A 24,962-nucleotide genomic window follows, 5' to 3' on the forward strand; every position below is an offset into this window, starting at 1 on the left:
ACACGCTTTACTTGTGGCTGTTGAGCAGCTCTCAGCTGCTAAATACAGAGAGTATGTTTCTGCATTTTTGATTATATACATTCACAACTGTACAACAGACAATAAATGAAGGAGTTGTAGTGCAACGAGTAAATGATATCCCCGACATTTCGAAGTAAAGTAAATAAAACAGAAAACTTTGAATGGGCTGGTATGATTTCCAATCTGCTATAAAATTGGAACTACATTATGTATAAAAGTGGAGGAAAAATGTCCCTTGTAGTACTACTTCCCAACACTGTATGTTTTCCCCTTAAAAATTTTTTTAGGGCCACATTAAAGCATAAATTGCATGCAAGCGATTTGGTGAGAGACGAGACAAGCGACGGCAAGCTGCTTTATTGTCGCTCGGTCAGTTGCGTGACGAGGCAAACCGCATGAAAGCGATGGGAGTAAGCAACCAAGGCAATGAGCGTCGTTTTTTAGAAATCTAAAAACCAAGCAACGCGATGACTGACAGTAAGAAACCTCCATTGCTCGTCGCTGAATCTCGTCGCTTGTCATCGTCGCTCGTATCATCGCTCGCTAAATCGCTTACATGCAGTTCAGCCTTAACCCCTTTTGTACCACGCCCATTGGTCATCAATCGCCTGTGTTCTAAGGCTTTCACGCACTGCCGAAATTCGAATTTGGCAAGCAGGAATATGTTGCGCCATCTCATGGATAGCCGAAGAACTACAGCTTCGGTTTCAATCTCGTCTTGCACTTTCTCCCCAGCTGGTGAGCTATTGAAAATAAATCTGCGTCACGGTGGTACATGTCACACATGCCCAGGGGTTTCCCCAGGATTCTAATCAAGGGGGGGGGGGGGGGGTGTCCCAATGGCTCGGGGGGGGGGGGGGGGGGGGGGGGGGGGGGGAGGCGATGCGAGGCGAGGCTAGATAAAATATAAAACTGTTTCTTTTTTAGTCCACTAGCTAAATTACAGACGTCTATTAACCAAATGCTCATACCCGTAATGTATGTTTCCCTTTCTCTATATATACACCTGAGAGGTAATGTTTTCTACTTAATCTGAAAAAAAAAAATTTATTTTATTTTTTCCTTTTTTTAGATCTAAGGGGCGTCCAGGAAAACTAGGGGGGGTCTAGGGAAATCCCTGCACATGCCGTCCCCCTGACATTGGGGACAGCTACAGAAGTAGCCTCAATCGCACAATTTAACTGTTTTTGCTGCTTGTTCTTTGGATGACAGTGGCAGTGAGGGATGTGGATGACGTTATTTCATGTGATATGAGCTCCTACAGCGACGTTGTACCTCCGATGCACAGAATATCTACAGGTGTTCGTTGGAGAGCGTCATTCTAGCTTTCTAAATTGTCCTGAGCTGAGGCACGCATTTTATGTGTGCTGCAAACCCTAAAAACGCCAGCAGAGAGGGGGCAGTGCAATGACACACCAAGGTTGTGTGCAAAAACAAACATTTTTCTGGAGGACATGCACCTCCACATGAAGTTTACTTGAAAAGTTTAACTGCCAAGGACTAGGTAACTGCAGTACCTCCTGAAAATTACTTATATAGGATCGACGTGCCTTCCTGATCCCCTAAGTAAAAAGAAAGAGCACTTGTCCCTAAAGGAAATGACAAATCTGCCGAAGGTATCGTCAGCGCATCTTCATGACTACTTATTCGAGCCACCTGGTCCATATAGAGAGAACGACTTAAAACCTACCAGTCCTTAAAAGCGTTCAACTACTTTGTGAACTGCGAGGCATCACCGATCGACACCTACCTCCCCCAGGCGCTGAAGATATGTGCTGAGCTTCCCCACAGGAGTTGCCGAGCTGGGTCTTATATTTTGCAGACAATTTTACGAAAGTTTTTGCATTCAGCATGACGCAACTCTTTCTAATGCCCAATTTTCTAATGTGCTGACTGCTTGCCTCGGTATTCAAGGCTTTTTCCCAGAGCACTGTGTCAGCTTGCATTCTGTGGAAATTCCTCTGATCTCCCTTCACCGATGGTTGGGATAACGGCTGCAAGTCGGGACGCTTGGCCTCCGGGTGATGACTACGCTTGGGGGGGGGAGGAATTAGACACGTGTTTCCGACTTCGGGAATGGGGGGACTCATCCCGTGTATGCAACAGAGATTGGACGTGTCGCAAAGGTCTTCCTTTGCTCGTTCTGAACTGCGCTTTTGGGACTGTGTGGACAAGGTGAGCCTTTTATCTGACCTTGTCGGCACAGGGGTTTTGGGACAGTGTGTCTTTGGCGTTGTAATAAACACTGTTGGACTCAGTTCAATTGTGGTTCGTGCTCCTCTTTTTTAGAAAAGCGATCAGTTGTGCGACTGACATTCGGACTTGTCCATAACGGTGTTCTCGAGAAAAAGCTGCATGGTGTGGGAATAGGCTTGGCGTCTCCCAATCAAAGACCGCTGCTGAACCCTTCGGTTACTACCACCCGTGACTTGGCGACTTTGCCGATGCTTCCCCGATCTTGGCTCTCCGGAACCCTGTGCCTGCCAGGTAGGGACTTTTTCTTACCGTGCCAGTGTGGGGGGCATTTTGTATGGGATGTCTCCTTTAACATTGCCGCTGCTGTTGAGATAACCCTTCGGTTCCTCTATCGGTACCTTTGTTAGTAGCTAAGAACCCCGCAATTTACACGTGCCGTAATGGCCCGGTTGGCACCTATAGTTGTACGGAGATGCTAGATCGAGGTGCCGCTGACGCCCCATCCTCGTGTTCGTTACACTGCACAGTACAGAGATGGTAGATCGAGGTGCCACTGACGCCACATCCTCGTGTTTGTTACACTGCACAATCTGCTTAGCTGCAATCACCGAAGCTCAGCGACGTCAGTGGTATCCTTCCTCTTGAGATAACCGAAAGAACTTCACTTGTGACATTTTGTTTGTGCCGGCGCAGATCGACAACTTAAAAGCATGACACTGGGGCATTTCTAGAGCCTAGCTCTTGCACAGATGCTTGCTAGTGAATCGAGAGTCATTGTGCATCCACCCAAACACAAAGTAAACATAGAAGACCGGAAGTATCTCTCTCCCCGTCATTGTGGCCGAGAATGGCGCAAACACCCGATACCGTATTTACTCGCACAATGAACGCACTCGCGTAATGAACGCACCCCCCAAGTCGGCTCTCAAAATTTCGACTTTTTTTTTCACTCGCATAATAAACGTACCCCCAACTTGGATGTAAAAATTTTGACCCCCTCCCCCACGCGCGCGAAATGAACACACTTTTCTATCCTGGTGCAGCGAGGTCGCGAATGCATGGGCAGAGTCGGCGAACAAAACGCCTTGCAAAAGGCGTTAAAAAAATTCAAAAAGATCCAACGGAAAAAAAAACAAAAAAAAACAAAAATATGGAGGAGCTTTTTTTTTTTTTGCACAGCGCAGTCTGGACTTTGGGTTCGCGCGCCGCCGCGCGCAAGGGGGTAAGAAAGAGAAGCGCTCTAAGCGAACGAAACAGCTTGCAAGGGAGGAAGTGGCCAAGTGGGCTAACGCGTCTCAGCTCGGAGCGTGGAGCGAAAGCTTGCGCTGGGAACCTCCTGGGTTCTATCCCCGCCGCCCCCGCCCGTGATCTGAATGAGTTTCGTACCGGCACGCGTTCGTGTGATCACTACTGCGTGATGCACGTTAAAAATCCCAGGTTAGCAGTTGTACTACACTGGCTAAATTTCTCATCTTCAGTAAGAGACCGATTACCCGTTGAGGCGCATTTCCAGGCTGTATAAATATAAAGAGCAAACAAACTTTTTTAAACAGCTTGGAAAAGACAAAACTAAAAAATAACAAAAAAATTTTTTTTTTTTTTTTTTGCACAGCGCAGTTTGGTTACCGGGGGCTGCGCGCAAGGAAATAAGAAAGGGGAGCGGAGAAGCCCTCTAGCAAACGAAACAGCTTGCAAAAGGCGGCAAAAAGCAAAAAAAAAAAAATAATAATACAAAAAAAACCCACAAAACTGAAAAAAAAAGAGGAGTATTTTTTTTTTTTGCACAGCGCAGTTTGGTTAGGGGCCCGCCTAAGCAAACAAAACAACTGGCGAAAGGCAGCAAAAAAAAAAAAATAAAAAATAAAAAAAAACCCCAAGGAACTAAGAGAAAAAACAAAACAAAGGTTTTCTTTCTTTTTTTTTTTTGCACAGCTTAGTTCGGTTACGGAGTTGGGCGAGTTCGGCGCCGCGCGCAAAGAGACAAGAAGTTACTTTGATTTTTCAGGATAAAAGGTCCGTTCATAGGCGAGTAAATACGGGCGCAAAAATTTTACTTCGCGTAATGAACGCCCCCCCCCCCAAACTTCGCATCGATCTTTCGGAAAAAAAGTGCGTTCATTCTGCGAGTAAATACGGTATATTTAGGATTTCTAGAAATCATAGTATGATTTATTATAGCTGCAAATGTCTTGACTTTTTGGTCTTATTTTTGCACCAATTCCAAGTTCGGCATACAAATTTGACAACTTTTTCAGACATTAGTGCAAGCCATTTTTTCTTCTGAAGAACAACTTATTGGCTACTTTTTGATGCATCATAATTAGCCAAATGCCGAGTAGTTTTTAATAAAAAATGTTTAGTCGATCCCTTAACTATCACTACTTTTGACTGCGGTACAGAAAGAGTTGCAGAAGAAAAAGATTTTAGTAATATGTTTTGGTCACGGCTCATTTTGAGTATTGTGATGTGCTTCTATTTGGTGCTTTATTTTGGAACGCTTTATCGAAATAGGAGTATGATTCAGAATCGCTTCACACTCTAAATAAGTCTTACTACATAAATACTGCAATAAAATTTTGTTCTCTAGTGCTAGGTACACTTTCTGACATATGCTAATAATTTGAGCATGTAAAAATTTTTTTTGGGGGGAGTTCAGTGTTTTTAGGTATGGTTCCAAAAGACACTTTTATTACGGGTCTATGTGCCGAATATCAGAACCACTCCAAACTCAAAAAGTTTCTCATAACACAAATATTGCAACCCAAAAAATTATTATTTTGAGGAAAGTTCATTTTGTAACCAAACATGTCCCATCCAGGAACTAAACAAAAAAATTCTTTTTGAGAGTTTTGTGTTTCTTGAAGTTTTCGATTGGTTTTTTCCTTGCTGTGCCGCAGCGATGTATGGAACTGCAAAGTTTTTCTCGTAAAAAGGACAATCCCGCGCACAAGTTCACCGGGGAAAATGCACACCTTTAGTAGCAAACCACAGAACAATGACGGTGATGGTAAGTCTGTCGGAACGAGCTTCTCCGACGACTTGAACATGAGAAAATAATCAAACTTGCTACACGGGCACTAAAGTTGAAACATTGTCGCAATCGTGCCGCCATTCTTGACAAAGTGCGCATAAGCGTAAAGAGTGGCGTCCTTTGCAGCGGCCGTCACAGCTGTCGACACCGTCCGTACGCAGCTCGCAGGATCTTTTTCTCATCGGAGCTTCTTGCAGTTGGCGAGAAGCGGCTCCGATTTAGCAGAGAGCGCTTGCACGGAAGCTTCGACCACTTTCTGCAGGCACGATAAACATGTGCAAGTGACGGCCCGTCTTATGTTTTTTTTTGTGTGTGATACTTTTATAGAGTCCAGATATAATGAAAAAGCGGATATGGCAAAGTGATTTCTAATTCCCATTGACTTTCTGCAGGCACAATAAACATGTGCAAGTGACGGCCCGTCTTATGTTTTTTTTTTTTGTGTGTGATACTTTTATAGAGTCCAGATATAATGAAAAAGCGGATATGGCAAAGTGATTTCTAATTCCCATTGACTTTGTTACAACCGACCTCGACATTAGCTGAAAGTGCGATAGCAGAATGTGGTAACGATGATGACTTGCGTCGGGCTCCCACTTTATGAGAAATTATTCGATCGCTCAATGTTGTCTGAAGCTTCAAGGAGTGCAATGGTGATGATTTTGAAAGATTGCACTGCACTTAATACATTGCTTTATTCACCATGTAAGTCTGATGGGAGCTGAAGAAAAAGGGCTAACCAATCAGCTTGATTGGTTGACCTATTTCTAAGATGTGACTTAGGATGGCTGCTAACTAGACCCACGTTGATGATTACTCAATGTGTCTCATCTTTAATGAAGTGTTTCATTTAAACTTGTGCCATTTGGGTTTGCATACAATATTTGCATGCTCAGTGCACCATTTTTGTAGTTTTTTTTTTCGGGTAATTTAAAAATCTACTTACCGTAAAATCCTGTAAAAGCGCCTTCCCCCGAGAGATTGCTTATCCCATTTTCGTGGCTAAATGTCCATAACATATCCAATAATTTTTGTCGTCCGATCGACTTTGAATTAACAAGGTTCAACCGAATAATTTTTGTTTTAAACAGGACCCATCATATGTGGCTTGCACAGCAGTGTGAGCCTCAAAAGAGGAGAAAACCCCAACCTTTGATGACCTTGTGGACTTCCGAAACAAGCCAGTTCTTGAAGCCGGGGATGGGTGAGAGGGAAGAGAAATCCTGGATGTGGGGAAACTCTGCCTTGACTTCTTTCACGACCCCCTTGATAAGGTACTTGCCCAGCTCTATGCCCTGCAGACCTGCACACAGTGATGCAGTGCCACAAAGAATTATGTATGGCTGCAAACAACAATGGCCTTATGCTCAATGTCACTTCAAGAAAACTCTGTGAAAAGTTTTTCACAGATTACATATGCTGCACAAAATACTAGGGGTGTCCCAAAAGTTCTAAGCCTGACCCAAAAGCAGGTGACAGAGGTCAATGAACTTATGTTACTTTTTGAGATAGTCATCTTTGAGGTCCACACCCTTCACCCAACGATGACCCAACGCCTAAATTCCTTTGAACAAAAATAAAAAATTTTGGTCCTCCAAAAAGCAGGTCAAGCATCAAGGACGTCATCATTACTGAAAAACTTTCAGCTTTTCCACACTGGTGAAGAAGGAAGACCAGCAAAGCTCTACTATGGTGGGAATGAAGTATAATGGCAGTCCGCAAGTCGGCAAGCCAGAGTGGAAAGGCTGGAAAGGTTGCCGCGATCCATAAACGACGGCGGCAAGCAGACAACAGGCAAACACAACACTCTGGACAGCTACTGCCATCTATGAGCGACGGCGGCAACCAGAGTGTTGTGTTTACATCTCTGTGCGGACGGAGACAATCCTGGGGAACCTAGCGCTTAACAGCTCCGCTGTAAAAAGCAAACATCAGAAAGTCTTTTTTTCAGCTGAGTGAAGAAGATGGAGGTCTGATGAAATGAGATCTGGCGAGTACGGTGGATGGTTGACCACAAAAAAGCCGCAGGAGTGGATGGCAGCCATTGCCACAGCAGTGCGGTGTGGGGACACATTGTCCTGATGGAACAAAAACTTCTTCCAGAGAACACAGCAACATTTGGCTTTGATCACATCCCGCAGGCGATGAATCAGGGTTGTGTAGTAATTCCCGGGGATGCTTTGCCCTTTGTGAAGGTAATCGCTGAGCAGTACGCTTTCGGAGTCCCAGAAAACAGTGACCATCAACTTGCCCACTCATAGAACAGACCAAGCTTTTTCAGCAGTGGAGAGGAGGGGTCTTTCCATTGTTTAGACTGGGTTTTGCTGTCGGGTTGAAAGTGGTGGACCCAAGTTTCGCTCACAGTCACAAATCGGGCACAGAAGCCTGTGGGATCTGACCTGAACAGCTCGAGATTGTCCCTGGATTAGTAGATGTAGCAGGTGCGTTTTTGGTCACACGAGAGCAACCTTGGAACCCATCTGGCGAAGACCTTGTGCGTGTCAAGATGTTGGGTAGAGCCCACAGAACTGTGGTTTTGGAAATGCTTGTGACCTGTGCAATGGTTTGAATTTTTACTCGGCAATGCTATTACCTCATTGTGCACAAGGTCGATGTTTTCTTGCGTGGTCACTCTTGCAGGTCCGCCAAGACAGGGTTTGTCTTCGAGGCTCTCCCATCCTCGATTGAATTTTGTGGCCCACTTCTTCACCGTGCTGTAGGATGCATCTTGTGCCTAAGTTGCCACCATGCATTTGTAAATGCCCGCCGGATTTAGGCCTTTCTGAGACAAATATTAAATCACCGAACATGTCTTTCCTTTCTTCGCTTAAGCTCGCATGAGCAGATTGCTACCTGTTGGTGGCTGCCACGAGAAAACCGAATTGTGCGCATGCGGCATTTTTGGTGTCGCAAATCTTAAGAAGTGCCCATCTGCTATAATAAAGTTTTGTGTCTCTGCTCACATTCCTTCTGTGCCAGGCCGAGAACTTTTGGGATGCCCCTCATCGTTCCTACAAAGACTGACTGTTAGAGAAAAAAATGAAAGCCGTTTACAACTCCCTGTAACGCCGAATTGGAGTGCAGCTCTTGAGGAGGAGGAGGGAAAGGTACTGAGGGGAGGGTATACCCCTCCTCCCTCATGATCCTGCCTGCTACTCCTCCTCCCCTCCTCCCCCATCTCCCTCCTACTGCTGTCCTCCTTGCCGCTCAAGCCGGAAATGGCCGCCTAGGAGCTGTGCTCTGAAATATAGAATCACCCCCAGGTCACGTGACCCTCTGGGGGGGGGGGGGGGGTCACGTGACCTGTTGGGTGTCACGTGACCTGGGGGGGTCACGTGACCCCCCCAGGTCAAGCTGACGGCGACGCCACTCAAGCCGGAAACGGGCGCCTAATGGCGCATTCACACTGGAAGCGGATCCGCGTTCGTGAAGCGGTCGCGGATGCGGTTCGCGAGCGACCCCGTTCAGACTCACCGAGAGCCGGTTGGCGGTTTCTCGGCGATCACGCGTGATCTTTCGAGACTTGCATTTGGCAACCCTGTTTTACAATCCAGAATCCACTTTAATTCAAGATCTAAGCCAAAGTTTGGCTATTTTGGCACTCAGAATATTTCTCTCCGGGATGTTCGCGCACATCACGAGTTCAGGCAGCGAAAAAGGAAGCACGGACCCGCCAAACCCGCCTGTGATTCCCTCCACTTCGCCCACAAGCAAAGCCCAGCTAGGCGCGCCTTGCTGACTCAGAACAGGATGCCCCCGACCTTTTCTCCGAAGTGGACCCTTCCCTCATGAATAGCTGACCTTGTTTTCGGGATAGAGGGCCAGTTTTCCCCCTCGTTGTTGTTCGCTCTTATCATTTTCGAAGTTGTGAGCGGTGGGGTGGACCGTGGTGCGGGGAAATGTGTTCGGTGCTAGCCGGTCGTGGCTTCGTTGGTGGCAGACTCTCCTCTCGTCACTCGCTCGTCGATCGAGTCTACTGTTTGTTTGACATTAAGCTCAAATAAACGCCGTATGGATTACCTCTGCATTGTCTGGTACGTACACTTTATTCCTTGAGTAGCTTTCCTTTATTTATGTTATTAGTAGTAAACATTACAGGTCGAGCTAGCGCAGGTACCCTGCCCCCTCCGCGGTAGTGCGTTGGCTACGCAATCAAGCTCACGACGTCTCTATCGGCCTTCGTGGTGTTCATGCACGGTGTCGAAAGCTTTCAATAGTTCACGCGACTATCCTATGGGTAGAAAAGCTGACATTTCGGTCGATCAGGGGCAGGTTCCGACGTTCTACAGGCAGAGATTAACAAGGCAGCGAGCTTGGGCTGTGGCACCCGGAATAATCAACAAACTCTTACCCGAACCAAATCACTGGTGCGAAGCCCGTTAAAATTACCGTGTCAATTCTTTTCGCGGCAGATTCAAGTGACGGACGTGAACATCAAGTTTCTCCGTTGATTTGTCGAAAGCTAAGACTACAGCGTTAGGACTACAGCGCCTTGGACGCCTCACCAGCGACAGGTGCCATCTTGTTTCGAAAGTCACTGACGTCACGTCAGCGTCGCGTTGTGATTGGTTGCCGCTTTGCGGTTCGTGAAAGCGGTTGGGAGAGATCGGTCCCGAAGCGGTTGGCAAAAACGCGCTCCAACCGCTCGATCCTAGCCGCTTTGCGGTTGAGAACGCGCGGACCCGCTTCGCGAACGCGGATCCGCTTCCAGTGTGAACGCGCCATAAGAGCTGCACTCTAAAAACGGGTGGGTTGTGTGTACGACACAGCCGCAAGTTTTTGGCATAACCACGTCTACGTGCCGAGTCCAGGGAAATAAAACAGATATACTGAATGTAACAGATTTGTTTGTAAATCACAAAATTAATGGAATGAAACACAAGTACAGTAATCCCTCATTATAACAAAGTCAACGGGACGGCAAAAATATTCGGTATAAGCGGTAATTTGACAAAAGCGATAGAGCCAAAAAAAAAACAGCGCCAGCAGCCTTGAAGGTGGACGTTAACACTGCGGAACACTCCGACCGTATATTTAAATAAACAAGCTTTGGTTATGAACATCTCGTGGCAGCTTTACCAAGTAAAAACATAATTAAGTCCTAGAACTACTCCCGGCATTGCAAGAACACAGTCACCGCTGCTGCATTCCACTTTGTTTTGAAGGAGCCGTAGGATGTTTCGAGTCTCCACAGTCGTCGTTTGTTTTGTTTTGTTGTTAACCCTGGTCGCACGCAAGGTCTACAATCGCAGCATCCTTGGCAAGAGCAACAACAGGCACGTCCGGATCAACAAGCGCGAACGAATCAAAGTTATCTGATCCAAAACGGTGGCTTTGTCAACATGTTCTCACACACTCTTGTTGAGATTGTTGCAGCTATGAAAATCGTGTGCCGGCTTGGCAAGCATGCTCGCGAGAGAAAATCCGATGTGCGGAAAGTAGCTGGCAATCTTTCATCTTCGGGTCGCGGGCACGTTTGCTCCTGCATGAGAAACTTCTCGAACTTGTCCAATCAGGGCCGTACCCAGAAAAAAATTTCGGGGGGGGGGGGGTTTTCGGGGTCAACGGCGGCCATTTTGAAAGTGTCTATTGTCTTATTTTCGCCTATGAATCATGTGCATCGGTGGCATATAATGTAGAGTTACAGCAAACCGGAGAACCGGTCCCGGTTTGGTACCTGGTAGCCGACCGGCGCCACTGCGCGTGCGCAGAGGCGGAGATTACAATCGGCTGGCTGCAAGTGCACCGACCAGGGCCGTACCCAGAAAAAAATTTTCGAGGGGGGTCAGAACCCCCTAACCCCCCCCCCTGGTTACGGCCCTGTGTCCAATATACCTTGCTTGTTCTGCAAAACGGTGGACAGTGTCGAACAGCCGATGCCGAAATGTCGAACGTTTTAACGATTTCGGAGTCGGGCTGGCCACTTTTCTCAACCTCTGAGATTTAAGCGACTTTCGGTAAACACTCCCAATCGACGCACATTTGTGCAGTACGCCGCAAGCACACCTGCGAAGGTGCACGCGTCAGGGGCTCCCAAAGGGGTGATATCCTCCGGGCTCTATTGCTTCCTTGACATGATACTGACAGGAGTCGGGCAGCGTCGGCTGTAGGTACCGTGAGTAGCATTGGAACATTGATGCTGCTCCCGCTGTTCTCTGCCCACGTCGGTGCATCGGCATTAGAAGCGGTACTCTGCCAGCTCTGCGCGCTCTGTCCTCTGTCACCCGTTTACTCCGTCTTCCCAGTTTGCCCTTTGCCTCGGTGGAGAAAAGGTAGGGAATGCAAGAGTCTCCGTGCGCCTCCGTGTAGGCTTGCGTGCTTTTGGCACCTTGACCTTCGTAATAAGCGTGGTTGGTGCAGACACACTTAAAATGATCAATTGAAAATGTGCGCAAGTGATTTCGTTATAAGGAGGGTTTACTGTACCAAATACATGAGAGGCGTGTCACAAGATGGCGGAGCAGGTTACGTCATGTCAGCGTTGGAAGTGCTATGTTGTTGGGTGCATATCTCTTGATTGGATGAAGATATCTCTACGATTCTTTCACCATCATGTTTGGATTGGTGAGGTCTATCTATGTTTGACCTTTCAACGATGAGTATACAATAGGAACGAAGATGACATTTCAATGATGAATACAGCTCAAGTTTCAACTTTTATGCGGAATTAGTAACCCAGTACAGTGAAACCCGTTTATAACGAACAGCAGGAAACGCTACGATCAGTTCGATACAGCAAGTAGTTCGATATAGCAAAAAACATTTACAAAACCCAGCTACGACTTTTTGACGATTAAATATCAACCTTTAAATCGCTGCAGCCACCCAGATCCAGCGGTGAAGCCCTCAGCGTTCAGGAGGGATGCAAAATCTGTAGCCTTGTTTTGCAACATCAGTCCGGAGACCGGCAGGTTCCACGCACGAATGTCCAAAAACCATTGGTACAGAGCTTCTTCCACCTTGTCGTACGCCGGCTTGCGGATGTGCCTGCTGCCTGCGTTTGGCCGTTCACGGGCCTTGTCTCAAATGGAAGACTTGTTTTTAAGAATTGTACTCCGCTTACTTCTGGGGATCTTGTAGGCGGCGGCAACATCTGATTTCTTTTTGCCGTGCTCCACACGACTGATGATGTCGACCTTGTCGGAAAGTGGCAGAGCCTGCCGCGGCTTCGTCGTCATTTCGGGCGCGAACTAGCTGGCCCGCACAGTGAACAGAAAGTGCAATGGGGACAAGAAAGACGACAACAAACGACGACTAAATTAACGAGAAGAAAAGAGGGAGGGGGAGAGAGAGAGCTTTGCCTGGGGGTGGTTGACGCTTTCAACGGCATGTGACAATGCTATGGAATCTGAAATGCGATAGGTTTATTGCCTCCTGGGGTGTGGCGTGTCAAGCCCCAAGTGAATGCGCAAGGTGAAGAGGGCGCAAGGTGAAGAGGGTGAATGCGCAAGGTGAAGAGGGTCAGAGTGACTTCAAGTTCTCTTCGGCGGGACATGAAGGCCCCCTAGGTCAAACTAAAGTGACTTTAGGTGAAACAGGGCGCGAAGGGAGAGGAGGCGAGAACTTCTCTTTCTATCTCATCTCTTCGCTTCCGCCTTGTAACAACGCGCTAGAAAGATTTATTTTTTTTAGCTTATCTCCGTTTTTTAATTGCTTTTCTTCGTAAGCAACCACTTTGCACTTAAAAGATTTTTTTTTTTCTGTGCCCCTTCGGAATCGCTTTTCTTCGCTTATTTTTGTTTGCAGCTAGAGCTTTTGGAATTTTTTTCTTTCCTACACTTTTTCGGGTGAAGGCATTGGCTGAAAGACGATTGTTTGCACATTTTTGGAAGCCTTCACAGGGGAAAAAAGTTTGATATAGCCAATATGTTGTTCGTTATAAAAAGTACTTTTTACATACATTTTGATTTAAATTTTTCGTGAGTTCGATATCGACAATAATTCGCTGTATGTGGGTTCGTTCTAAACGGGTTTCACTGTATTGTCACAAGTCTTATATTAGCCCCTGTTAAGGAGCAAATATCTATTGAACTTTAAAATGATATCAGAAACAAATCAACTGATGACACGTCTGCTAGCAACGGCGAGTCAAACTGTACTGAGCGTGCACCCACCCTGCGTGGGAAAGGAGTGAATGGGTGTGTTTCAAATGAGTGAGGCATAGGGTCAAGGACAGTAGCTACATAACGATATGAAAACAATTGCTTTCTGGTTTATGGTCACAGAGCAGTAGGCGGTTATAGTGAGGTCTATTTTTGTTGCACTATGATTCCCTACAGACACCCCTTCAGGGCCCGTTTTCTCGAACGTAAATCGTGGATTAAAGTTAACTATTGTCCCTAGAAGGGGGAATTCTAGGTCACGTGACTGGGAGAGCAGGGTCGCCGAGGGAGGAGCAGTACCTACAAGCAAAATGGCCGTGGCATCGCTTAATGAGGGCTAATAGTTCTGCTTGGTTCTGCTGAACATCCATTTCAATCCGGCTGTTATATTAATGACGCACCGTCAACCTATTAGCATGTCAAGCAAAGCGGTAGTTCAGAGGGACTACTAAACTAATTGACGGCAGCATTCCGGGATCCAAGACATATGACGGTACATAAGCCTTGCAATGTTTTTATGGTGAGTAAAAAAATGTTTTGCGAACGAGTGTTGGTATATATTTATACTAACACGTTTAATTTGTTACACTATGCACGCCAACTCGGGAGCAGCGATTACTTTGCGGAGAAAGGGGGTTATCCTCAATAAAGTCTTCGTTCCGGGTGAACAGCTGGGACATTGTACTGTTTTTTTGTTCGCAGTGCGCCGACAGTATGCCGACAACATCGAGGTTTCTACATATCCCCGGTGGCCAGCAATTCAATGGTGACGAGAAGCTTAGCTTCTCGTCACCGGTGGGTCAGTTGGGCAAACGGAAGAGAGGGCAAGCAGTTGAGATCAGCAGGAATTGCAGAAACGTGCGTCGCAAGGAACAAAAACAAGACTACAGCACAGGCGTTGCCTGATTGGAAGGAACACGGGAAAGTTATGCGTTGTTTATGGCGAAATATATTGAAGGAAATGTTTCTTACATTTTCGAATATTCGTCGACAAACTCTAGCACAGAAGCTAAAATTTCTTAGTACCATCGGAAGCAAATAAATTGATCTTCAAGTACAACATAACTATATTTTGACCAAAAATACCATACTAGATCGATAACAACCAGCGGGAAAAGAGGATAAATAAAATGACTGGCTTGTTTCACCAATAGATGGCGCATCTTATTGCCCAATCAAAAATAATTATTGCTGTTATATATCCAGCCATTTATTACAGTACCTAGGTACTTTTTCCTTCCTAGACACCGTGGTCTACCAAAATGGATTTACCATCGCTTCGAGAAAACCGGCCCAGGTGGGACATTGTCACGTCAAAAAATGATGCTGAAGCATGTACCTTTTGCCAACAAAATATATATGTTTTGCCAAAAAAACAAACAAACAAAAAAAAAAAGCTTTTTTAAAAATTTTTTTAGAGTCAACTTTTGGAGATGGAGACGACCGATGATGGTTAATTCTCAGAAGTTGTCAAAAAAATACATAAAAGTTGTTTGGTCCCACTGAGCACATTGCAATGAGGTAGATTTTAGTGACCAGTGTGGCCACATTTATTACAGTGTCGGACGACAAGTTACATCAAAAGAAACCTTCGTCCGAAAGACATAGCCCTCACCCTTTTTGGTCCCCGTTTCAAAGTCAAATCTCCCGAGCTCTCTCCCGCTGTTCAATTTGTAGACACGTGAGTGATCTCCCTTTCCTGTCTAGGTAGATAACACATGCCCACGCCTCAAGATTGAAAGGTGATGATGAACTAACAGCAGCTTCGTTGAGCTTCCGTGTTTGCTCCGACCCATCACTGCACACTTAGATGACGGGTGTATGTGTAAAGGTGCACGCATCCAGAGAGCTTCTACGCTCGAGCACAGATGCTGCATAGCGTGCTGAGTTCAAATGTTTCATAGGATGCATAGTACCGTGAGAACAACAGAGTGCACTAGCTATAAAAAACACAATCTCTGCAAAGGTAAGCCAATACAAGGGGCCTCTAAGAAAATGCCCCCTCAGCGGACGCTTCTCTTTTCCAGACAGGAAAATGAACAACAGAACTACACAAAATAAATCTCAAACTTAACACTCACTATCATGGCAAATACAGTGGTAATGCAGAATGTACTGTGCATCGCTTTGCAGTAATGGTGCCCGAATGTACTTGGTATGAATTTAATGCTTTGACAGCACTAACATCTCCGCATATAGTCCCTCAAAGAAAGTCCTGCCAAAGCTAGCGCTCCAGTGGAAGTGGGACGTAAAGTTTGCAACTCTCGCGGTTGCACGGCCCAGCTTTGATCCTGCTATTTTACATCTCCCCATTTCCTTTAAAGCATGCGTTTGTTCTCCTTCCGCCTACCTCATGCACATTCTCTTACTATATGTTTGCTGTCTTGTGACGTTTTAAAATCAAGCGTGTGCTGTTGGTGCAGTTGGTTCTGCATCGGAATCACAACTGGAGGGATCCTGGTTCGTTCGGAGCACGACAACTAAACGTTGGTGAATCAATAAGCTACCAGCTGGTAGGTGTTGGTTTTTTTAAAAAAAAAGTGGAAGCCGTATACAACTCCCTGTAACACTGAATTAGAGCGCAGCTCTTGAGGAGGAGGAGGGAAGGGTACTGGGGGGGGGGGGGTCACGTGACCTTGGGGGGGTCACGTGACGATGCCGATGATGCCATCAGTGACGTCACTGATGACGTCATCAGTGACGATGACGATGCGGATTCCGATGACGTCATCAGTGACGTCACTGATGACGTCATCAGCGATGATGGCGATGACGATGCGGATGCCGGGGACGTCATCAGTGACGTCACTGATCACATCATCAGTGATGATGACGATGACGATGCGGATGCCGGTGATGTCATCAAAGACGTCACTGGTGACGTCATCAGTGATGATGATGATGATGATGACGATGCGGATGCTGGTGACGTCATCAGTGACAATGACGTCATAGGGGAGGTCACGTGACCTCGGCGGGTGGGGTCACGTGACCCTGGGGGTGTCACGTGACCTCGGGGGGGGGGGGGTCACGTAACCTTGGGGTGACCTTAATTACGCCGACGTTGACGGCGACGCCGACGCCGCTCAAGCCGGGAACGGGCCCCTAAGAGCTGCGCCCTAAAAAGTGAAAGCCGTTTACAACTCCCTGTAACGCCGAATTGGAGCGCAGCTCTTGAGGAGGAGGAGGGAAGGGTACTGAGGGGAGGGTAGACCCCCTCCTCCTCCTCCCCTCATTCTTTAATATGCTCCGGGGGGGGTCACCTGACCTCGGGGGGAGGGGGGTCACGTGACCTCGGGAGGGGGGGAGGGGGGTCACGTGACCTCGGGGAGGGGGGCCACGTGATCTCGGGGGGTCACGAGACCTTGGGGGTCACGTGACCTTGGGAGGGATCACGTGACCTTGGGGGTCACGAGACCTTGGGGGTCACGTGACCTGGGGGGTCACGTCACGTGACCTCGGGGTGACCTTGAGAGGGGTCACGTGTCCTGGGGATCACGTGACCTTGGGGTGACCTTGGTTACGCCGATGGCGACGCCGCTCATGTTGGAAACGGGAGCCTAAGAGCTGCGCTCTAAAAACAAGCCGTGTTCTTCACACCACATAAGTAAACTATGCATCCCACAAAGCTTCAACTCCACCCAAGTGTAGTGCTACCAGTAGAGTAAAAATTTCAAAAGGCCAAGAACTCAACATGATCTAATTGAAAAGTAAGAAGCTATTTCCAAAAATTTCCAATTAAAAATTGGTGTCTGTTTAGAATAACCAATGCTAACTCTCCATGTATTCGTGAAAAATTAAAGAAAATTGCGTCTATGTTTTGAATCAGACAACATTGAGTTATGGAACTTCCGCTTCTTATCCCTGAAATACCAAGCATGCATCCATGTCACAATAAGTGCCCACCCCCTACTTTTGTCACATTTCAAAAATCGTCAAAGGACATATTTGGCATCCAATCTCCTACTTAAGCCAGTTCGAAAATATGCGAGACACATCACGCGGGCAATCACCTTGGGTGGCCGTTATCTCCGCGACCAATGAACAGCACGGGCATGGTGTGGGTGAAGCGGCTCTAGTGATGATGACTAGACAATGCATAATCAATCCCTTTTTAATTTTTCTCAATTTGGCTTCCTGGTCAAGTGACCAGGAAGCCAAACCAAGCATGGCAGAATGCGCGCTCAAGCTATGGCTGCAAGTGTAAAGTTGCAGAAGCAATCAAAAACGTAATCGTGCAGTGCGCACGGCCAACAAAATTGGGGTTGAGGAATTGTCTAGCCCTTGAACATGTTTCGTCCATCAGATATGCTGATGTCAACGAACATGCTCTGCCCTGCGGTCCGTTTTTGAACGGTGAGATTGTGAAAGTGGTTGGGCTTAGCGATGGTAGCATCACTCTTTTTGTCGAGCGCTGCTGATGCTAAAACTTCGTCGAGCATCTTAGGGCAATTTCTTGTCGGCGAAAAGAATGCCGAAGTTCTGTTTTCACGCACTGGCGTGCTACGCTAGCACAGCAAACAACAGTCATTCTGAGTTTTGTGGTCAAACCAAGCAAGGGACCACCTGACAGTGTGCTCCTGCATTTTCAATCATGGACCTAGCGAGCACCCATCCCCCAGCTTTCCACGATTGGGACCACCTGACAGTGTGCTCCTGCATTTTCAATCATGGACCTAGCGAGCACCCATCCCCCAGCTTTCCACGATTATCTCCCAGTTTTGAGTGGGCACTTGCTTGGTATTTTACGGTGGTGCTACATTTGGCTGAAGTTCAAGCTTACAATGATGGATAGGAGTACTTTATTTTTGTAGTGTGAATATAGAGTTTTCTCTTCTCAGGTTACACCCTGTGCAACATGGGCAGTTCCTGGGGGGCTCACCTTTCTGAGTGGAAGAGATTGAGTAGAAAATGGCCGCCTTGATGACCTTGTCGTCTTCCCATTCGTCGGATGCCTGAGACTCAGCCCGATCCGGCTTATAGCCCACAATTATCCTCTGCATCCAAAAAAGAAAAACATTGAGTGAAATATAGACACTTCAAGGGCCCATAAACATTTTTCAATACTTCACACAGTGCTGCCTGGAGGTAATTCCTGATGTAATATATAAAACATGTTTGTTCTTAGCTTAACCCATGTTTACTCAATTCTAACAAAACCTTACCCTACCTTTGATTATATATCCGATTCTGACGAGCAGGCAATTTTAGGTTATAATTATAATGCAATTAAATGCAAAGGGGCAAGCGAGCTGGACAATAATGATGAAAATAATCCCTGGAGAAGGGGAACAAGAGGGACAAGGGACAAACATAAATCTCCAAACACAGCTAGGTGACTGGTGAGCGACCGAAAAAATCCGCCTGGTCCGGGTATCGAACCCGGGACCTCTCCATTACAAGTGGAGCGCTCTACCAACTGAGCTAACCAGGGGTTAGACGTCAGTAGAGCAAACGGGTTTTATCAGCTGCCACCAGTCTAACACCAACAAAGGTGAAGCTTGCAATTTAATGTTATAATTATAATGCAATTAAATGCAAAGGGGCAAGCGAGCTGGACAATAATGATGAAAATAATCCCTGGAGAAGGGGATCAAGAGGGACAAGGGACAAACATAAATCTCCAAACACAGCTAGGTGACTGGTGAGCGACCGAAAAAATTCGCCTGGTCCGGGTATCGAACCCGGGACCTCTCCATTACAAGTGGAGCGCTCTACCAACTGAGCTAACCAGGGGTTAGACGTCAGTAGAGCAAACGGGTTTTATCAGCTGCCACCAGTCTAACACCAACAAGGGTGAAGCTTGCAATTTAATGTTATAATTATAATGCAATTAAATGCAAAGGGGCAAGCGAGCTGGACAATAATGATGAAAATAATCCCTGGAGTTTAGGTATAGTTTTATCAAAAAAAAAAGGTGCGTATTAGAATTGGGCAAGTATGGTAGTCATTTCAATACTATCTGCATCTGCACACTTTACATTTGCCTCAAAACTGCATCCACAAGCATTAATTCCAGTTGCATCTGCATCCCAACCCTGATTCGTAATATGTTTTTGACGATTTGGACTTAACAGAGCATTCGGTGCATCTGTGTACGTGCAAACTAAGTCCTCCCAACGTCATGCTTGGTGTGCTTTTACATTTCATGATACTGTACAAAAGCAGCAGTGCAAAGCATAAAGACAATACTACTATGTATTGCCAGAAGGATCGTATAAGGCAGGTCAATGTCTGGACAAAAAGTAAATGGCTAGGGGTATGTAGTTCAAGAGGAGGTAAGAGGACCATCAGAAGAGCCTGCTCTATGACCAGAACCATCTCCTAAGCAGGAGGAAAAAATTCCATGGAGCTTTAAAGACTCACAACCTATTTTAACAAACTAATCAACCCACAAATAACATTTCCTTTTAGGGCTGGGAGGCAAGCCTCTGCTAGTTATCGAGACAATGGACATATGCATCATGCATCAGGTAGCCATGGCCTAAAGAACTTTAGTCTTGGGTATCTGTAGCATCTGATATCATCATTTAATGTACAAACATCGGAGACCACATAGTACCTGAGTGCACATAAAATCATTACTGTATCCCATTATGATTTCGGAAATAATAAATATTTCCGAAATTTACACTTAGCGAAATCCACAAAATTATGGGAGCGCAAAAATAAAGTTGTTTGCAGTACAACAAATGTTGAGTTCTTTGAGCCTTCTTTCTATGTTTTTCTCAAAGAAAAGAATGCGGTGTGACGGCCTAAAACACGTTGGAGAAGGAGACAGCGGCAAAGCATCGGCTTAGCGTTTCCGGCTAAGGTTGGCACAACAATATACGACCCTCTTTTAAAGGAAACAAATGCTGATAATGAAGATGGTTCAGTAAGGGCCATGACCATGAAAGCTCTGCTGTGCGTCTCCGAGACACCCTCGGTATCCTCACACAACTCCTCAATAAGCAAAAAAAGAAAAATGGTTCACAATACATTTGAGTTGTTCTCAATTGTTAGTGACATATCTGCACTCTTGAACATACACCATGCCACCAAAACATAGCTTGGCACATAAAAAGAAAAGATGAAGAAATATCTTCATTGACCCTTGAGCTGACAGTGCTCTGGGAGTTACGAACTCGCTGAACCAATCAACCACCCCCCTTTCATTGATGCCGCAAACGTTTTGCGAACCCGAGATTCAAAGATCAGACCAGGGGGTGCGAAAGATTCGCAAAGTTTCCAAATGTCGAACTTTACACAAGAAGTTTGACAATTTTTGCACTTCCGAATTCTTGGTGCTGAAAAATATGATTTTTTCAAACTTCCACTCTTTTTGCGCTATGAAATTCGACATTTTCAACCTTTCAAATTTATCACGCTAAGAAGTTTGACGATTTTCGAACTTGCGAAACTGTTAAGTTGAAAAGTTGGACAAACTTTTAACTCCTGAAAAGACATTAGACAAACTTCGAACCAAGTTCACACCCATCAATTCAGGGTTACAAATATAAATAATGCAAGATATCACCAAGGCATGAAGTGGTGAAAATTGGACTTAGCTGATGGTGCCCCAAACAACTCGCTTTTAAACCACCAAACGATTGGTCAAACGTCTAGTTTTGTTCAAACCGCTTTTGATTCTGTATCCAACAGTGTGTGAAAGCAACGCCGATGCCCAACAACCTCGCCGTGACGTGTCACAGCTATCGCTTTGACTGCACTGTGGGTTAACACAGGACTGCTCAATCTTCTTTTTCGCCTTCTGCACAAAGCTTTTCTCATAGGTTGCCCTAAGGTAACCCGTGGCCCAACAGATCCCTAGATCCCTAATTTGCAGGCTCAAAGTTCAACCAAGGCGCTTCGCTGGGGAGTCCTTACTAGCCCCAGTTTCCTTGAGTAAACGGTTGGTTGGGAAAAGGCGGGCAGATGCGCTAAAGTGGACGCTGGATTCGCGCTTATTTCATTGGCATTAGTAGCCGGCTGCATTTTAGGGCAATTAATATCTTCATTAATCGAAGAAGAAATGTTTCAGACAACGTGAATATAGTTAGCCCGATGACAACTGGTCGTGACCTGATCAGATTTTTGGGGGCAATGTTTTTCTCACCCCCAAATCACCCCACCAAAGAAAAAAAACAAAACAATGCCCACAGCAAATACAAGTTTTCAGGAAGCCTGGATGGCTTTAAGTGAATGCATTGACCTGTATATTTAGTTGCCTTATGCCAGCATTGCATGCAGGCAACGTTTGATCGGAGTGCTACTAGTTTGCAAAGAAGTATGTTCACCTGACCGCATCAGGGCTTTTTGATGAACCGTTCAACCAGTTCAACGCTTGTTTCATACATTACAACAAAAAATGAGTAATACAGGTAACGTTTTCAGTAAGAATATTTTCACAATTTTTTTAGATGACTTTATAAAAACTTAGTGTGGAATTTGATCTCAGTTCGTGAAATTCATGTTCAAATTTCGCAGTTCGTGAAAACGAACTGCGGAATCTGATCTCAGTTCGCAAAAATCAGACTTCAAACTTTTAATCGAAAGTTCCAAACTTTTTGAACTTGCACCTAAAAAAAAATCAAAATCTTTGAATTCAGACTTTCAGAAACCTTGACATTTTTTAATTATTCTAATTCGAACCTCAGCAAGGTTCTAGAGTTGCAAAATTTTCATATTCGAACCTTAGCAAGGTTAAAAGTTTTCTAACCTTTTGAACTCAAACTTCGGAAGGTTTGCGACATCCCTGCTTTAATCTCCTGACCCCGCTCCCAGCATGCGTGTATGGATGGAAGCATAATCACGTGGCTAAAGGTAGAAATAGGACTGGTCTGACGAGCAGGTAGCTTCTGCCGTACTGTCAGCTTAAGAATGAAATGAGCACAGTCCTTCCCGAAAAGACACTTGTGAGCCCATCACAGAACCACCTGAATCTGAGTCAAACGATAGCAATAGCTCCTTTCGGTGCTTATTTCCTGCCAGTGTGACTAATCCCTGCTGTTTAGAATTGGGGGATTACAGTCGAAGCTCGTTATAACAGACCTTGATTTTTACCAAGATTTCGGTCTGCTGTAAGAAGAGTATGTTATATGCAGATATGAAGTTGAGTCAATGGTATGTAGAGGAAAACTAACTGAACTTCACAAATCGGTATGTTATATCCAAATGTCTGTTGTAACCAGGTCTGCTATAATGAGCTTAGACTGTATAAGCCGCTTAGACGCTTAGCATGCAAGAAGGATGTAAAGAAAGGAGAAGAAAATTGGAGGGGGAAACGAAGGAAGGGAGAGAAATCTTCTGTCAGGAAGAATGTATTTTTGCACGTCGGGCTTTAAGGAGCGCTGGCCCAGAGCTACCACAGATAAAGCCAATTGCACCTTCAGAAGAAAACTTTCAAGGCACGTTTTTTCATTATATGGAATCCAAGTCCAATACAAATATCAATTCATTTGTAAAAGCGTGTAAAGAACGGATATCAAAAATAAAAGATAAAGATGTTAATGTAGGCATTTCCTCTTCTCTGGAATATTCGATGATCTAAAGATTGATCTATGTTGACGTAAACTAGGTGTAAAAAAAAACACTTAGAAAAATGAAATAAACTGGGCTGATGAAGGAAGAATTTTGGTGAACCTGACAATTCATTTAACTGAATTCCCAAACAAGCTAAGTTATACTCTCAGTGATGTGATTGGCCTAAGCCGTTTTGGAGCACATTTTGGAGCAGCCCAAACAGTGTTTTGGAGCAGCATAAGTGGCTTTTGGAGCAGCCAGAACAGTGTTTTGCAGCAGCATAAGTGGTTTTTGGAGCAACCAAAAGAGTGTTTTGGAGCAGTATAAGTGGCTTTTGGAGCAGCCAAAACAGTGTTTTAGAGCAGAAAAAGTGTTTTTTGGAGCAGATATTCTTCGAAAAATAAAGAACAAATATTCGTTTTAAGTGCTGGACAAAGGAAGGGCACTTTGCTCGACGCAATAAACAAATTATGGTCGAGTTAGACCACCTGGGAGTCTTTCCACATGTAACTGAAATGCCAATGACATGACACATTTTGCCATGCTTCAGTTAAATGGTACATATATATGTACCCGCTAGAGATAAATAAAAACCAAACTGCACATATAAAATTTATTTGAAAATGACCAGCTCAGTAGTAAATATCGCACCATTAGGTTTACTAGGTATATGATATAATAAATGAAAGCAGCCTCCAAATCATGAAACACGTAACTACTGCAGTGCAATGCGAAATCGTATACACAAGACAAAGGTGCATTACGACTAGCGGGTACTCTTCTTTTTGCTTCTCTAAACTTTCTGCAAGGCTGCTGCAAGCCTCGCTTTGCCTTCGGCTAGTAATGAATGTCCACTTTCAATTTCTTCAAAGAGATATTAAGACGTCCCACAAGCGTACAGTGATGTAGGCGTGGCCGAGCAATTCCGAAAAATCGCTTGCCACCTTTTTACTGTTTCCCGACGTGCAAGATTTTCGTCAAAAGTAAGCAAATGCCAACGTAAAAAAAAATGGATTGCCAACGATTGGCTCGTGCCCCTGTCGTGCAATCATGTTCACATGCACATGAGAGAAACTTCGGCAGGCTTGCAGTTGCACGTGCTTAGTTGCGCGAGCGGAGACAACGGCTGTTCAATCGAAACCGAAACCACACCACTCCGCTCAGAGTGGTGTGGTTTCGGTTCCCGACAGTGTATACAAAAGGTAACTGTCCAGCATACGACTAAAACAGTCCAGCGGCACGTGCTTGCCAGGCCGGCAGGGGAGGTACAACCTAAACACACAGAAAAAAGAACCTGAGCATAACGATGGAGGACATCGCGAGCCAAGTTCGAAACGTTCTGGGAGCGCTTTGTGAAACGACTGAACGCGAGACAAACAAGCGCGCTGTGCGGGTTCAGCGTGCAGACATTGCCTTCTTTGCTTAACTCACTCCTCTTCAACGTTCTTTCGCGGCAGATTTTTCGCGTACGTTTCACGTTTCAGAAAGCCCATCGAGAGAAACCTAGGTAGTGAATACTTCGACACAGAAGTCTTTGAGTTAAAGAGGGATTTCTGTAGTACTAGTAGCGTATGATTTAAACAAGAACAATAATGTTGAACATGCGGCGGTCCTTACGTTTCAGTTTAGAAAGCGCTATATTGGCAGCGACGTGGGGACAGCAACACCCGACGTCGCGTGACGACGGTGACTGGTAGGCAGGGACCAAATCTGGTTTTCCCACGGCTGTTGCGTTCAGGAGCGAGTGCTTCAGCTCACAAAGTAACTCCTACCACGCAAAAACGTGGCTTCGTTTCACAGCATAACGGCATGGCTGGTACCCGGCACGCTAGCGCCGGAGCGCCCGCACACACCCGCGTCTATCGTTGAAACATTTTTAAAAAGACGCGAGACGAGACCCACGAGACGACGAGAGTGCGAAACGCAAGACGGCGGGAAAACTATGCAAGACCGGATGGATCATTGATGCAGGTTACTTCGGTTTTGAAAGACGACCGAAATCGGTCCTTTGGCGCAGGCTTGGCGCAGATTACCCATATTTTGGCAAAATGTAGCAGGATGTAGCAGGGTTAGCCCCTTGGTGCAGTTTGGCGCAATTGGCGCAGCAA

At 45.7% G+C, this 24,962-nt stretch overlaps 1 protein-coding gene across 3 annotated transcripts in view; it reads right to left on the reverse strand.

Moving 5' to 3' along the window:
• LOC8036819 (malonyl-CoA decarboxylase, mitochondrial) overlaps positions 1–24,962 on the reverse strand; it is a 41,195-nt gene that overhangs the window by 5,108 nt on the left and 11,125 nt on the right. For all 3 annotated transcript variants that reach the window (XM_040208817.1, XM_040208815.1, XM_040208816.3), the window contains exons 7-8: positions 18,233–18,347; positions 6,399–6,551 (exon numbers count right to left, since the gene is read on the reverse strand). In XM_040208817.1, coding sequence (XP_040064751.1) covers positions 6,399–6,551; positions 18,233–18,347 — 268 coding nt within the window. The remainder of the gene's footprint in view (positions 1–6,398; positions 6,552–18,232; positions 18,348–24,962) is intronic.

Source organism: Ixodes scapularis, unplaced genomic scaffold (genome assembly GCF_016920785.2).
Source record: "Ixodes scapularis isolate PalLabHiFi unplaced genomic scaffold, ASM1692078v2 PGA_scaffold2__306_contigs__length_199485367, whole genome shotgun sequence".
Lineage (NCBI taxonomy): Eukaryota > Metazoa > Arthropoda > Arachnida > Ixodida > Ixodidae > Ixodes > Ixodes scapularis.